The 16,034-nt window shown below is 43.4% G+C and overlaps 1 protein-coding gene across 19 annotated transcripts in view; it reads right to left on the reverse strand.

Annotated features, from left to right (window-relative positions):
* Positions 1-14,564, reverse strand: part of GALNT11 (polypeptide N-acetylgalactosaminyltransferase 11) — a 50,933-nt gene extending 36,369 nt beyond the window's left edge. For 5 of the 19 annotated variants that reach the window (XM_077849604.1, XM_077849601.1, XM_077849599.1 and 2 more), the window contains exon 1: positions 2,635-2,791. Coding sequence is in view for 1 of the 19 variants with exons in the window: in XM_077849603.1 (XP_077705729.1) it covers positions 14,367-14,418 (52 nt within the window). In the remaining 18 variants the exon portion in view is untranslated. Of the gene's footprint in view, positions 1-2,634; positions 2,821-5,958; positions 5,979-14,042; positions 14,281-14,366 lie in introns of those variants that run through there. The other 14 variants (XR_013353155.1, XR_013353156.1, XM_077849606.1 and 11 more) reach the window with 11 other exon arrangements.
* Positions 14,565-16,034: the final 1,470 nt, after the last annotated feature.

Genomic DNA, 16,034 nt, shown 5'->3' on the forward strand with positions numbered 1-16,034 from the left:
CTCCCTGCCCCTCCTACCACTCACATGCACATACATTCTAATAAATAAATAAAATCAAAACAAAATTAAAAACTCTAGCATCATTATCAATTACAGTGAGGAGTATTTCTCAATAGCACAATTGTCTGAGCTAAGAAAACCCATTTTGAGATGTTTTCCATAGTCCTCTTCTACTAACAAAGAACGCGATACACACCAGCTACTAAACTATGTTCCATAAAGTAGTTAAATTACGTAAGGTTCACTAAGACAATGCCTGTTACACAATGTCACTTAACATGATACTTTAAACCATTCCATTAATCTTTAGTCATAGCCTATTAGATGCACTAAACAGTACATTTTGCTTCTGAAAATCATTAAATAATCCTCAAGAAAAGACTAACCCTGGGAACACATTAAAACTCTGTATTTTAGACATCATGCAATGTAGTGGGAATATTTTTAGCTCTGCTACTATCCTAAAAAAAGAAAAAAAATCAGAAAACATAAAGTTAAAGGAAAAAAAAAACCTACCTGAAATCTCACCACTGCTAATTTTTTTTTTATATATTCTACTTATTTTGAATCTTTCATACCATCTAAAATGTTACACTGTTATCGGCAATTGCAGAAAAATAAACAATAGAACTGGCTTAGTGGCATCATCGATAATTTTCTGTTGACTTTATTTAAAACATTTTCCGTGGGGACCCTGGGTGGCTCAGTGGTTAAGCGCATCTATCTGCCTCTGGCTCAGGGCATGATCCCGGAGTCCCAGGATTGAGTCCCATATCGAGCTCCCTTCAGGAAGCCTGCTTCTCCCTCTGCCTATGTCTCTCTCTGTATCTCTCATGAATAAATAAATAAAATCTTTAAAAAAAATAATAAGTGTTAAGGCTTTGAATAAAATATGGCCTTTCCTTTTAACCTCAGACGCAAAAGGGGATATTTTAGCACATTAAAAGGAAAGCTATTTTAATTCCATTAATTTGTCAAAAACTTGAGAATAAAATTTAAACAATGAACAAGTATTCTAGGAGCACAATCGGAAAAACTTTTTCCTTTGCCAATCTCTAACTAGTCTGAATTCATCTGCCCAACGTCCAACTTCTGTTATGACAGGAGTAATGAGATCATAGTACCTAACTCACACACAACACAGCTTTCGTTTGCCTTCAACAAAAAATAATTTTTATAACGTTTAAGATTTGAGAGCGAGTGAGTGAGCATGTGAGCATGCCTCGCATGAGCAGGGGGAGGCACAAGGGGACAAGCAGACTCCCTGCTGAGTGCAGCACCTGACTCAGCTCAATCTCAGCACCCTAAGATCATGACCTGAGCCAAAGTCAAATGCTCTAACAACTGAGCCACCCAGGCGCCCCTAAAATGTCTATTTTTGTATGGCAAGTATTTACCTTTCCATAGTTTCTGGCTATTTTCTTGTTGGTCTGTTCTATATTCCAAGTTGTCAAACAGCAAACATCCATTAGCTTTTTCCATAAGAGACACATTCATATTTTAAGTGAGCTCAGCCATGTGAGTACAAATGTTGATTTACAACAGTGCCCTTCCCACTGTGATTTTCCTGTGAAATTACCAGGTGATGACAACACAGAAAACATTTCTCATTCCTTATCTACCTAAAAGATTACTGAAATAGGAAAAGGTTCAGAGCAAATTCCAGACATTATATGCTTTCCCAGGAATAACCCTGACATCCCTCAGGCATTTATGAATCTCCTCTCAATAACAAAATCAAAGAGAACATAAACAAACATAGTGTTTATTGTCTATATACTATACTTCAAATGCAGAGGAAAACCACATGGTAATGTTAATGGGAGAAAGCACCAAATTTAATTAAACAGGAAAGAAGGAAAAGGAAACTAAATGGACAGCTAATATGACAAAGCATGTAAACCAATCTTGGAACACCTGCTTGGTCAGAGGCTGACCATTATGCTTTAATATACTCTCTGATCAAATGCCCAAGTAGAAAGTAGCAGCTCTCCCTGGTTAAGGCTTGGGGAAGACAATGGGGAGAAAATGCCCATAGCCTCATGAGGGGCCTGCACAACATACACATATGTCAGGGCATTATGAAAGTCGAGATCTAACTACATACTCTACTGTATATAGTTATAGTTTATTATGATCTCTCATATTTTAATGAATTCATTTCTGGCCCCATGTATCTGATCAAGATCAGCAGATGCAATCAGGAAATGCCCTGACAGCAGCTTTTCCTCAATCCCAACAAAGAGTCGGTATCACATTAATGCAGGAGTCATAAAATCAAATGCAGTCAGAAACTAGGCAGATAAATAGATGTATCAGCCAGGGAGGAAACAAAAGCGTGGCAAGGTATGTCCCCCCCCCCTCCCCACCTAAAGAAAGTCAAATTTAAAAACTGCAGAAGTTCAGCTGATTAGCCTCTAGACTGCAACTCCTCAGGGGTGTATAGAATGAATACGCAGCCCCCACAATTATGAAAACTGTTATTTCTTGTTCCCATTTATGCCCATAAAAAGAATTAAACCCAAAGTACATCAGATGAAAATGAAATAAGTGAACAGGAAAAAGGATGGTTACTAGAAGGTAAGCGTTCTGAGATATCCAAATAACTAAGGAACTAAATGGCTTTAAACATACCCGCTATAAAGAGGCATCTGTGTACCCACGATCCACATGGCCTTCTACAGCCAGCTTCGTTTCTGGACCAAGGAGTATGAGGAGAGCTGACTCGCCTTAAACCACGACTAGTGAGTGTGTCACTCTGCTAGTGTGTCGGGAGTCTCCTGGAGTGGACAGTGCTGACAAAGTAGCTTACGTAGACAAGTATGCAAATCAAAACCAACAAAAACAGAACAAAATACTAGTCCTGAATGTAAAACAGAGAGAGAAAAAACAAATCTTTTTTCCTCTTGATCTTAGAGAAATTAGTAACTTGCTTTAAGAACATGCAGCTAGGAAGGGGAGTAACTGAGATCTGAATCCAGGTCATCTGAGGTCAGACCCATGTCCTTAAGCATTTTGTTATACCACCTGTAAGGAAGAGGCCAGTGATCTCCTGGTTGGCATCCTTTAAAAAATAGAAGTCATCCAGTAACTTACTTAAACATAAATTTATGTTTCCCACAAGATTAAAGATATGGGTACCCCCTGCCCTTGGAGTTACCTAAAACAATCGTATGTCCAGGTGTCTGTGAGTAGTACTAGTCCCCCCTTGTTCTCCAAAAAGAGCCCTCGCTGGCACCCCAAGCACACTTCTGTTCCTGAGGTGAGCATGCCCTTCACCTGGGAGAGGCTTTCAGATAAGGGGTCCAGGGCAAATAGGGGAGGAACTACCTGTGACCTTAACACAGAAGGGCTGGGGAGAGGCTCTTGTTCCCACCTGAAATTCCTGTCTGAATTTCCTGCATTACAGAATCATTTCTTTAAGCCTGGAAAGCTTATCTTGTTGATCATATTTTCTTATCTCCATGGATTTCAATCCAAATAGCAGTTGTATCTTTTCTTCTAATCAAAATCTTTGGAACCCCAGAATAAATTAAATAAAAGTAATAAAAGACCATGTAATTCTTCATGTGAGAGAAACATTTATCCTCAGCAGAATGCTGAAAACTACTGCTAAAGTTGGAAAGGGAGGAAGGGAGGAAGGACAGCAGGCAGGCAGCAAGCAAGCAAACTTACTCTAAGGAAAATGAATCCTAGACTATGACCTACAAGCAGAAAACTTTTTTAAAAACACCTTATCTCCCACTTGGGGATCTGTTTACTCCATGGACTGGTATCTTGCCAGTTTTCAAAGTTCTCAGCCATCTTCTCTTCAAATATTCCCCTACTCTATTCTCCTCTGCTAGGATTCCAAACACACGTTGCACTTTCTCACTACATATTTCTTACAATCTTCAGTTTTCCAGAATCTTCCTCTCTCATACTTCATTCAAGGAAGTTTCTTCTGATCTTTCAGTTCATTACTTTTCTAATCTATTAATCCACTGAATCCTCAATTTGAGTTTTTGTATTTAGATCTAGTATTCAGTCATATCTTTTTCAAATCTGTTCTGTCCCTTTGCTGATTCCTTACGGAGATGTTCAAGTTCAGCTTTTATCTCCATAAACATCCTAAACAATATTTTATAGTCTGTCTGCTAATTCCAGCATCTAATAACGTGGCTGTTTCTATTGCCTGTTGCTTGTGTGGGTTCTTGTTCAGGTTGTCTTCTGGTGCACCTGGTTACGCTGATTTGATTTTGTGGGGGCTCTATTTGAAAAATCATCCCAGAAACAACCTGAGACTTAAGATGTTATCTTCCTCTGGAGAGCATCTTCATTTGCTTCTGTTAAGTGTCTACCACCACCAGCAATCTGAGAAAGGAGGTATACTAAACTCCCCACACGACACAGAATTTCATTTCAAGCAAGCATGGTATACACTCAGTCCACCTGAATTTCAGCCTACAGCCTTTCAAGATTCACCAGGATCCTCACCCTGGACTCCAACTTCTCTTCCCCTACTGTGTATGTCAATACACTGCTTGGCCTTTCCATAGTATAGCAAATACCAAGGACAAGAGCAGCCCCAAGCAAGGTGTTCATCTCTCTGGATTTCTATTATCTCCCAATCTCAATCCAGTAATTCTTTACTATCTTGTGAATTCTCTGACGCTTTTCAGCATTGACTGGTTTGGACTAGGATCCCCCATCTACCATTACCAGAAGCACAAGGCCAGGGTCTAAGCTACTGCTATTCTATTTCAAAGTGAACAAGGCTAGGTATCACCAAAAAGAGAACATGAAAAAATCATGTGACAGAATCTTGAGCATTTTTTCAGAGAACTCATTTCTGAGTGCAATCTGCCACCTCAAGGGGTTTAGAAAGCTGACAAACCAACTAATCAATGGGGCAAATGGCCAATTTATACCACAGCTCATCCTGTTGGATCAAGCCATGGGAAATCACTACAGCAGACACTGTCATTTGCACATCGTCCCAAGTCTTACCATCCTGCACAGGTCTGACTTCCAACTACCAGCATCTGCATCTCTGGCCCCTGGAACCAACCTGCCCATATACAGGGCAGACCCAAAAGTATATGGGAACATGTACCTTCCTTCGGGCAGCCTTCAACAACGGTGGGGAAAAATATCTCAGCTCCCTTCCATGCTTGCCCTGGAGGTAACTCTGACATTTGGATTCTACACCGGCTCTCAGAGTTCTCCAGTATGAGTCAGCTTTAGTTGCCCACAGTAGAAAATAGCTTGAAATCTGTACCTTTTTCTAACTTACTCTCCTATCTCTCTCACTTCCTCTTCTGCTACTGGTGTGTCCTGAGATTACCTCACAAATAAAATAAGGTGAATTTAAATTTTTATCTCAGGATCTGCTTCTGGAGAAACCCATACTAATAAAATCAAGTTTCAGGAGAAAAGAAACAGCTTGACAAATTCTTATATATACTAATTTTTTATTTCTAGGTAGAAAATTTAATAAAGACAGGGCCTGCATAGCTTTCACTGCCTATAAAATGTAAAATAGTGCATATGAAAAGTTTTTCTGAAAAGCTGCAAGATATTTTTTATAGTTGCAAGAAAAGAACATTTGAAAGTGATAAGCTTTTCTAAGGAAAGCAAAAGCTCTTGGGCAGTATAGCTTGAAATCATTATTAACTAAGTGATAAATATGAAATATCAAATGTAGTCTGTATAATCAAATCTAGATATAATACCAGAGTCCTGGATCTATGCATATAGTTAGTTCACTTAAGATGATAACAAGTCATAAATCCGAAGTTAAAAAGAGTAACTTCTGCTTCCAGTTCCAACATGAAAACTTATAAGCCATCACTCCCATTCTTACAAGAAAAAGCTGGACAAACTGAAAATCAATGACACTTCTGACCATCAAAGAACTGCAGTTACAGGGTAAATTGCCATCCCAAACCTAGAGACACACAGCTAAAACCTTCTTACCTGGAACAGAAGCTAGAGCCACAAACTGGTACTGCAGACTGTGTGACCTGGCATGAGAGTGAAAAACTCTGGGGAAGCAGTTGAGGCGGAGGCCCACAGACTTCGTGGGCTTCACCTCCAGGAACCCTACCAGGTCCTCGCAGTGAAGGTGGAGATACAGAAAGGTCCCCTCTGACTCTGACAGGGGAGGGGGAAGAGTAATCATTGTGAAACGCCTTGGAGCTGTCTCCAAGGCAAAGGCATTGGCTCCAGGGGAAGACAACTGTCAGAGCTTTCTTAGAGTTGGGAAAGCACATTCTCTCACTCCAGCCCTTACTAGCCTTCCAGGAAACAGGCTGGGAACTCCCACAGCAAGGGAGGGAGTAGGCTGCAGGGGGAGAAAGCTACACCACTGGCAAACACTTGGGAAGGACATATCTGCATATTATAGAACTCTCACCCTCCCTAAAACGTGACCACCACACCAACAGGCTCCAAATATAATCAAGGTAGGTTACAGCTGAAAGAGCTGCAAGATGCAGACTCTCGGGATAAGGGTACTCAGAAAATCCCAAAGTCAAAAGGGCAGATAAAAACAAGGACATTATGGGATGCCTTGGTGGCTCAGCGGTTGAGCATCTGCCTTTGGCCCAGGGGTTGATCCTGGAGTCCCGGGATCCAGTCCCACATCGGGCTCCCTACATTGAGCCTGCTTCTTCCTCTGCCTGTGTCTCTGTCATGAACAAATAAAAAAAAAAAAGAAAAGAAACTTGGATCTACATAAAGAACTTAGGAGAAGAAAACAATGAGATTTTTTTTAAATTATTTTTTATTCATGAGAGAGACGCACACAGAGTGAGAGAGGCAGAGACACAGGCAGAAGGATAAGCAGGCTCCACGCAGAGAGCCTGATGCGGGACTCGATCCAGGGTCTCCAGGATCACACCCTGGGCTGCAGGTGGCGCTAAACCGCTGCGCCACCGGGGCTGCCCGATTTTTCTTATTTTTAATTGAGCTAAAAGAAACTGTTCAAAGTAACATATGTCACAATACACGGAGTGATCCTAGCATACTGGTAAGTGAATGAATGACAACAATGTCACAGGGATGGGAGGGGAAAAACTGAATGGTCAGTATTAATGAGGTACCTGTACAACACTGTCTGCAATACACTGTTACATGAAGGCAGATTCAAACTAACTAGTTTAAAAAACACATCGTAAACCACCAAAAATTTCTTTACAAGAAGTATGACTGATTTGTTATGTGGAGGTAAAATAATGGTCCCCCAGTGATAACCATATCCCTGGAATTAAAAGTTGCTAATCACCTGACCTTAAAATAGATTGTCTTGGATTATCTGGATGGACCCAGTGTAACCTCAGGGTCCTTAAATGCGGAAGGAGGAGACAAATGAGATCAGAATGATGCAATGTAAGAGGAGGAACTCAACCGGCTATTCTTTTTTTTTTTTTTTTTAATTTTATTTATGATAGTCACACACAGAGAGAGAGAGAGAGAGAGAGAGAGAGAGGCAGAGACATAGGCAGAGGGAGAAACAGGCTCCATGCACTGGGAGCCCGACGTGGGATTCGATCCCGGGTCTCCAGGATCGCGCCCTGGGCCAAAGGCAGGCACCAAACCGCTGCGCCACCCAGGGATCCCTCAACCGGCTATTCTGGCTTTCAAAACCTGGAAGAGGGCCAAAAGCCAAGGACTACATGGTGTGCTGAGAAGTGGAGCTGGAGTACAGAATTAGGAATGAGGGGGCGGGGCAGCAGATCATTTCCTCAGCACCAGAGCTCTCATTTCAGGGATGTGAAACCCCCCAGCATCCTTTGGAATGAAGGTGCAGGGTTTTTTTTTTTTTTTAAGATTTTATTTATTTATCTGAGAAAGAGAGAGCAAACACAAGTGGAGAGCAATGAGCTGGGGAAACGGCAGTCCTACATCTCAGGTTACCAGGGAGCAGAAGAAAGTGGGATAGCAAGCAGCTATTATTTATAAGGTGGTTGTGGCAGAGGTCGCTAACTTTTCCCAGGTTCACTTGAAGTGGTTATTTTAAATCATGCTCCGGGAAACACAAAGCAGGAACTTGTGGTGGACATCCTCAACTCAAGGCCTTACTTAAATGTCCAGACTCTGGGTATGAGTAGGGTTATCCTAAATGTAAAATGCCTAGGCAGCACCTCAGAAACACAAAAAACAATTTTCCCTAAAAGGTGCTTTTCTCAAAAGTTGTTTTTCTCATCACAGTTGATCCTGTGATGCCCAGAAATCAATCTTTAGAGAAAATCATAGGCACTATTTGGACAGTGGAGATAGTAAAAGCCACTGAATGGTTAAAAGGTCACCCAGTGCATGAAACATCTGTGCGAAGCAAAAATACCAATCGGCAATATCAATAGACAAAAATTAAAATCCTGTCTGTAACCATTCTCTCCAATTGCTGGGATTCAGCGGAGAAAATAAAAGCCCTTGGATAAAGGTTAAATTAATACCTCATTAACAACCATGAGTGACTTCAGTATTTTCATGGATATGAATGTAAGAAATATAAATATACAAACCTGCGGCTTTAACAACTGTAATACGACCCTTTGAATTAGTTACATGTATAGATAATTAAATTCTTCATATAAAAGTTAAAAAAAAAAAGCCCTGGGTGAGATCATGGATTACTTGTACCTGTTCAGCCTTACTGATTTGTTGTTGTACATCCAATACAGTGGCAACTAGCTTAGTCCATCTGAGGGGTAGCGGCAGACTCCTAATATGGTGAGGATGAATACCACCATACACTTCTGACATGAGGCAGATCGGAGGTCCTGTTCAGCAATTTTTAAGGGTGGTCCCAGGGAGATTAAAGTACATTGGTATGAACAGACAGGACTACCTGGGGGCTGGCATGTGTTAGGGGTTGACAGAAAGAGAAGTACACAGACGTGTGAAGGCTCCAAGGCACTGGGCCCACAGTGAACACCAAATGCTTGATCAAGGAAGCTGAAATCAGTTGGGGATCCCCCTGGATGGCTAGATCACCTAGCCCAAGACTGGGGATTATGTTCATTGGGATGAGGTGAGGGTCATATTCATCTGTGTAGTGCTGCTGCCGGGCCGGATATGGAGGATTATAAAGGGCACGTGGGGGTTTCTAGCCAGATGCCACAAACTGCATTGCAAAGTATCCTGCATGGGAGCCACTAAACATCACAGAGTGGCCATGTAAGCTGCAGGGACATGTGAGGTACCTTCTGTTGAGCAAATGGGACAGGGTCAATAAATCAGCCACTAGGCCACTAACTCTGGAAACATGCCCAGGAATTACGGTGGCCCAAGAAATGAGCTTCAATTTCAGCCTACTATATAAAAATATTAAGTCTATGGGAGGGCGTGAACAGCAGAATTGTAGAGCCCTGAGTGGTGATCATGGGGAAGGGCCCCGTTGGGGTGGCACAGGGAAGTGCTCCTGCAGCTGTGGTTCTGGAGGGCATAGAGGGGGATGCTGTGGATGCTGTGGTAGTGGCAGCACCTGTATCTGTTAAGGGGGCCTCCCAAAAGAAATTAAATTCACTAATTCTCAGTAGGATCCAACATGGGCCAGTCCAATGGGTACAGAAAAGGCAAACAACTAAGCAAAGGGTTTAAAGGCGTCCTCTAAAAGTTGTGAGACTCAACACACGTCTTGGCCTTCAAAGCTTACAGGTGCAGTGGAGAGCAGCATGGCAATCCAAGTACCATCTCACATTTGAGCAGCAAGCACTGCAGTAGTGAAAGTGTCCTATGGTACACATATAGCGCTGCAAAATGTCATTCAATGGGACTGTCACAAGCAGTCAGTTCAGCATCCAAATCCTAGAAAGTGCTTGCCATCAACAGCCACTATGTCTCCTTGGTGTCATCTCTCCTTACTGGAAGGCTGTGGAGGCAGTACTCAATATAAGGTTGGGTCCTGTGATGTTGTGGGCTAGGATGTTGCCATCTCCAGTGTTGTCACAGGTGGAGGGAGCTCCCTCAGCGATGGCTCTCCCAAGTAGGGGAATTGAGAGGCAGGAGATCTAACAGGGTCACGTAGATCTGGGATGCCCTGATTAAGGTTTGTTTGCACCACTGGGAGCATTAACAAGTACCACAAATTTTCAATAAATTTGGGGGGTCCCCAGAGGCACACCTCACAAACGACTGAGTGGTGCTGTCCTCTGTGGCATAGGAGGTCTCTACCAGTGAAGAGTAAAGGTTAGAGACACACATGAAACCTTGTTTTAAAGAAAATTTATGGATCCCTGGGTGGCTCAGCGGTTTAGCGCCTGCCTTTGGCCCAGGGCATGATCCTGGAGTCCTGGGATTGAGTCCCATGTTGGGCTCCCTGCATGGAGCCTGCTTCTCCCTCTGCCTCTCTCTCTCTCTCTCTCTCTCTCTCTGTGTGTCTCTCGTAAGTCTGAGAAACTGTCACAGCCAAGAAGAGCCTAAGAAGACAGGATCACTGAATGCAGTGTAGTATCCTGGATGGGACCCTTAATTTTTTACCTAGTGTCCTTAAACAGATTTAAAAAAAAAAAAAAAAAAAAAAAAAGAAAGAAAGAAAGAAACTAAGGAAATCTGAATAAATTCTGGATGTTAGTTAATAACAACATATTAGTACTGGTTCATTAATTGTGATAATTGTACCATACTAATGTAGATTGTTAATAACAGAAGAAAATGGGCATGGGACATAAAGGAATTCTCAGTACTACTTTGCAATTTTCTATAAATATAACACTATTATAAAACAAAGTTTATTTTAAAAAGATCAGAGAGGGGGGGATCCCTGGGTGGCTCAGTGGTTTAGCACCTGCCTTTGGCCCAGGGCGTGATCCTGGAGACCCAGGATCAGGTCCCACATCGGGCTCCCTGCTAGGAGCCTGCTTCCTCCCTCTGCCTGTGTCTCTGCCCCTCTCTCTCTCATGAATAAATAAATAAAATCTTAAAAAAAAGAAAAAAGAAAAAAGAAAAAAAAGACCAGAGAGGGCTGCCTGGGTGGCTCAATCAGTTAAGCATCTGCCTTCCACTTAGGTCATGATCCCAGGGAACCTGCTCCTCCCTCTCCCGCTCCCCGTGCTTGTGCGCGCTGCCAAATAAATAAATAAAATCTTTAAGAATAAACAAATAGATGAAGATAAGGGATTAGCGGAGCACCTGGGTGGCTCAGTTGGTTAAGTGTCCGACCCTTGGTTTCAGGCAGGTCATGATCTCAGGGTCATGAGATTGAGCCCCATGTTGAGTTCCACGCTCAGCAGGAAGTCCGCTTGGGATTCTCCCTCTCCCTCTCTAGTCACTCTCCCCTTATGCCCATGCACACACATGTATTCTCTCTCTAGAATAGAATAAATAAAATCTTTAAAAATGAGAAAGACTAGAAGTCAGAATGAATTTTTTTATACAGCTAAAATAATCTAATCCTATGACACCTGAGATTTGCTTCAAATTAACCAACAGGAGGTAAGACAAGTGGGGTCACACATGAAAAAAAGACTATGAAAAACTTGAAGAAAATTTCTTTTAGAAGCTGATGTTTAAGCTTGGCTTTAAAAAATTAGCTTTCAATGGCCAAATGCTGAAAAATTTCAAGGAGAAAGTTCAAGTCTTGGAAAATTGCAACACGTATTTGTTTTTAGTTTTCCAAATAGAAGAGCAAGTAGAACTCACTGTAACGAATAGATTGGCTGGTTAAGACTGCTGGAAGGCAATTACTTCTATGAAGACAGGCTGGGGCTCTGACTCTGAGGATGAGAATTAACTTGTTCTGCATGCAAAATAAAACTAGCGTCTTTAAGCAAGTGTATCTTAAGAAAATTCTAGCAGTAGTGTATAAAATGGTTTGGGACAGAGGGAAAAAAAAAAGCTAGAACCAGTAAGTCCAGTTAGAAAAATTCTAGTAAGGGAAGCCTGGGTGGCTCAGTGGTTTAGAGCGTGCCATTGGCCCAGGGCATGATCCTGGAGTCCTGGGATCAAGTCCCACATTGGGAACCTGCTTCTCCCTCTGCCTGTGTCTCTGACTCTCTCTCTCATATGAATAAATAAATAATATCTTTAAAAAAAGAAAAATTCGGGCAGCCCCAGTGGCATAGCAGTTTAGCACCGCCTGCAGCCCGGGATCGAGTCCCACGTCGAGCTCCTTGCATGGAGCCTGCTTCTCCCTCTGCCTGTGTCTCTGCCTCCTTCTCTCTCTCTCTCTCTCTCTGTGCCTCTATGAATAAATAAATAAAATTTAAAAAAAAAAAAAAAGGAAAGAAAAATTCCAATAAGAGGCAATCATGGGGAGCTCCCCTCTTTGCTGGATGAGATGCTGCCCAATTCATGACTCGTTTAACAAAGCCAATTAGACAAAAAAAAAAAAAAAGAGGCAATCATGGCTCCATCCAGAGCTGTGGAAGTGAGTGGCAGGGAGGGTCAGAGACAGAACCGTCTGCACTTGTCACTTCGTCTGCACTTGTCACTTCGACAGGACATGAGTCCCTAAGGGAGAAAGGGAACAAAACAACTCCCAGCTTTCAAGTCTTGGTGACAGGGAGCAGGGGGAGACCACGCTTGAGAGGATTAGCAGAAGAGGAATTTTGTTTTGGATATGCTGCACTGTAAAGAAATTCAAAAGAAAGAAATTGAAAAAACTTGAAATTCTAATCTAAGCCTCAAAGAGTAAAGTAAAAATGAACACCAAAATTTTAGTTCAAGTTCCACAGAAATAATAGAAGAGGGCTTAAGTAATGGATTGGGGGGCAAGAACCGAATCTCTGGGGACATGTATGTTTAAAAAAAACCTGTGGAAAAGGAAGTGCTTATAAAGGACGTGAGAAAGATCACAAAATTGAGACCTTATAAGAGGGTGTACTGACCAACAACATAAGGTGTCACAAAGATTTAGAGGTCAAGCCAGCAGGAGTTGAGGTGGGGCCATCAGATGTAGCCACTGCTAGGCATGAAGGTCTTAAGAAAGAAGTTTTAAAAAATGTGAAAGGTTAGAGGCTCACCATGTATGAAATTTGAAAACACTACATGAAAAAAGCCCAACACAAAAGAACAAATATTGTATGACTCCACATGCATGAGATATCTAGAGCAGTCAAATTCAGAGAGACAGGGCCTGGGAGAAGGGGGAAATGGGAAGTTATTGCTTAATGGTTCCAGAGCTTTTGCTTGGAGTGACTAAATCGTTTTGGAAGTAGTGGGGTGATGACACAATACTGTGAAAGTACTTAATGTAGCTGAATTGTGCACTAAAAAACGGTTAAAATGATAAATTTCATGTTGTGTAGATTTTACCGCACACACACATACACACACACAAAAGTAAAAAAACACTAAACTAAAAAAACTAAGTACAACCCAAATTGCAAGGAACAAACAGGACTGAAATTGTCGATAGATGTGAAAATTGTGGATTCCTCTTTCACCACCTTGAACTTGTAAAGCTCAACTGATACATATTGAGGGTGGAGAGAGAGGGTTTTTTTTCCTACTTTTCTTAAGGCAGGGTAGATTTCCACACCCAAATTTCTAGATAAACGGGAAGTTGAGTGGAGTCAAACACACTGAAAAGTCAGGCCCAAACCTGTGATTTGGGAGAGGAGAGTGCATAGTAGTACCACGAAAAACATATTCCAAGTCATAATTTCATTTTATATTAGGAAAACCAACAAACCACACAACTAAGTAAATAAATAAATATGCTGACCCAAATTTTCTTTGATGGTGAAAATAAGGGACAACTGGTCTATCACGAGTATATCTGTATTCCTCACTGAAGTCTTTCCGAACTGGAGGACAGGGACTTGCTATTTTTAGATTTATCCAAACGGCACAGAATTTAAGAACGTGGGACACTGTACAAGACAAATAACCCAATTTCTCCAACAGAAAGAGAAAAGGACCTGGCGGCACGTTAACCAAATGCCGCGTGTGGACCCGGTCAACAAGCATAAATATAAGTTGTTGATCCTTCCCGAGAAATATGAGCTGCCTGGATGGGGGTGGGGGGGAGGGAGGAGGGGGGGCCGAGGAGGAGGGAGGACCGACGCGGTGCATCCTCCACTCCTCTCCTCTCCGCGTTTGAGCGGGTCCGTTACCATTGCTGCCGCACCACTTCCTCCTGGAAGACCGAGCCGCGGGGCTCCGGCCCTCGTTAAGGGAAACAGCGGCGGGAGCCCCGGGCCCACGGCTCCGCGACCTCCGCCGCCGCCCGCAGGAGCTCGCCGGGCCCCGGGGCGGTCACTGCGTCAACACCCAGTCCCCGGGGGCAGTGCTCGCGCGGTCGGACTCTGCAGCCGGGCACCGCCGTCAGCTCTCGGGGTCTCGGGGCCGCGCTCCGGAGCCGCTCGCCTGAGGCGCAGAGGGGACGACGGAGGCCGCGCGGGCTCAGACCCCGCCGCGCCGGGCCGCGCTCTACTCACCCCGACGCCGGCAGCGCAGGACTCCGGCCTTCTGGGACTCGGGCCGTGGCATCTTCCCTCCCGCCACAGCCCGGGTCCGAGCCGCATGAGCCACGGCGAGCGGAGCAGCCCGGGAAGAACCGCTGCAGCGCGCGCAGTGGCGGCCACGGGCTCACCCAGTGCCCGCGCCGCAGTCCCGGACCGAGCGCGCGTGCCCTTGGGGCCACGTGACGGAAGGCCCCGCCCCGCGCACTCGGGTGACGTCACCGTCCGCGCCTGGCTGGGGCGCCCCGCGGCGTCGACGTGCCCCAGAGAGCCCGGGGGTTCCCGGCCTGGTGGCGGCCCTGAGGGTGTGGGACCGGCACGTGGGGGGGGGGTTGTCCTCGTAGGAAAAGGCCTTGTGAAGGACAAGTGGGCTTGCACATGTTAAAGATGCTCAACTTCAGCCTTACATGAGAGAGAGGCAGAGACATAGGCCGAGGGAGGAGGCTCCCTACGGGGATCCTGATGCGGGACTCGATCCCAGGACCTCGGGGTCACCCCTAAGCCAAAGGCAGACTCTCAATCACTGAGCCACCCGGGGGGCCGCCATAGCTTCAGATATGCAAATATTTACCATTCTGATGGGCTGGAGTAGAATTATTTTCCTAGCTGTTATTTTTAACGGGTTTATATGCTAGTCCATCAAATTAATGTATAATGGTATAATTCTAGCAATTGAGGTTTTGGGTTCGCTCCAGTTTTACTGTTATGAAGAATGACACTACAGGCTTTTTGCAGCCTAACGTTGTGGTTAAGCCCACAGCCTTTGAGATTGGGCTGGTTCTGCTACTCTGGTCTGTACTGGTTTGTCCCTAAGGTTACCAGATGAAATACAGGATGGCCTGAAACTTGAATTTCAGAGAAACAATTTTGTAGCATAGGTAGGTTCCAGGGAATATATGAAATATACTTCTAATAAAATATTGCTTATTCAAATTTTAAAAACAGTGTCCTGTATTTTTTGTTTGCTAAAACTGGCAACCCCAACCCTAGACAAATTCTAACTTTGGTTTTCTCATCTATGAAATGGCAATAACAATAGGGCCTATCTTATGTGTGGATGAAATGAGATAATCAAGACAGAGTACTTATTATGGTGTGTGAAACATAATGGGAGCACAATGGCATAATTTCAAGCCATTGTGTCTTAGGCTACATTCCTAGAAGTATGCTTTAATTAGAGAATTCCCAGGCTTACTTTAAAGGCATGTCTCAGCATTTGATCATACCAAAAACTATGTTTTGAGAAAAGCTTTGAATGGGTTAGCAGATACTTCTCAGCTAGCTCCAAAACAGAAATCAGGTTTTTAAGTTTCCACATGAAACAGAAAATTGCCACCTATAGGCTAATACGGATTTCCTTTCAATCACAGCTATACTTGGATGTTCATTGGATTTCTATTCTAGAGTAAATATACAAAAGAAGTTGTTTAAGCAACATACTACAATATTTCTAAGATTTATCCACATTATTATCTGGTAACTGAACCAACACTTACATTAAAAAACTAAGACTTTAGGGGCACCTGGGTGGCTCAGTCTGTTGAGCACCTGACTCTTGGATTCAGCTCAGGTCATGATCTCAGGGTCGAGATTGACCTGGGGCTCCCCACTGGGCAGGAAGTCTGCTTGGGATTTTCTCCCTCT

This window comes from Canis aureus, chromosome 15 (genome assembly GCF_053574225.1).
Source record: "Canis aureus isolate CA01 chromosome 15, VMU_Caureus_v.1.0, whole genome shotgun sequence".
NCBI lineage: Eukaryota > Metazoa > Chordata > Mammalia > Carnivora > Canidae > Canis > Canis aureus.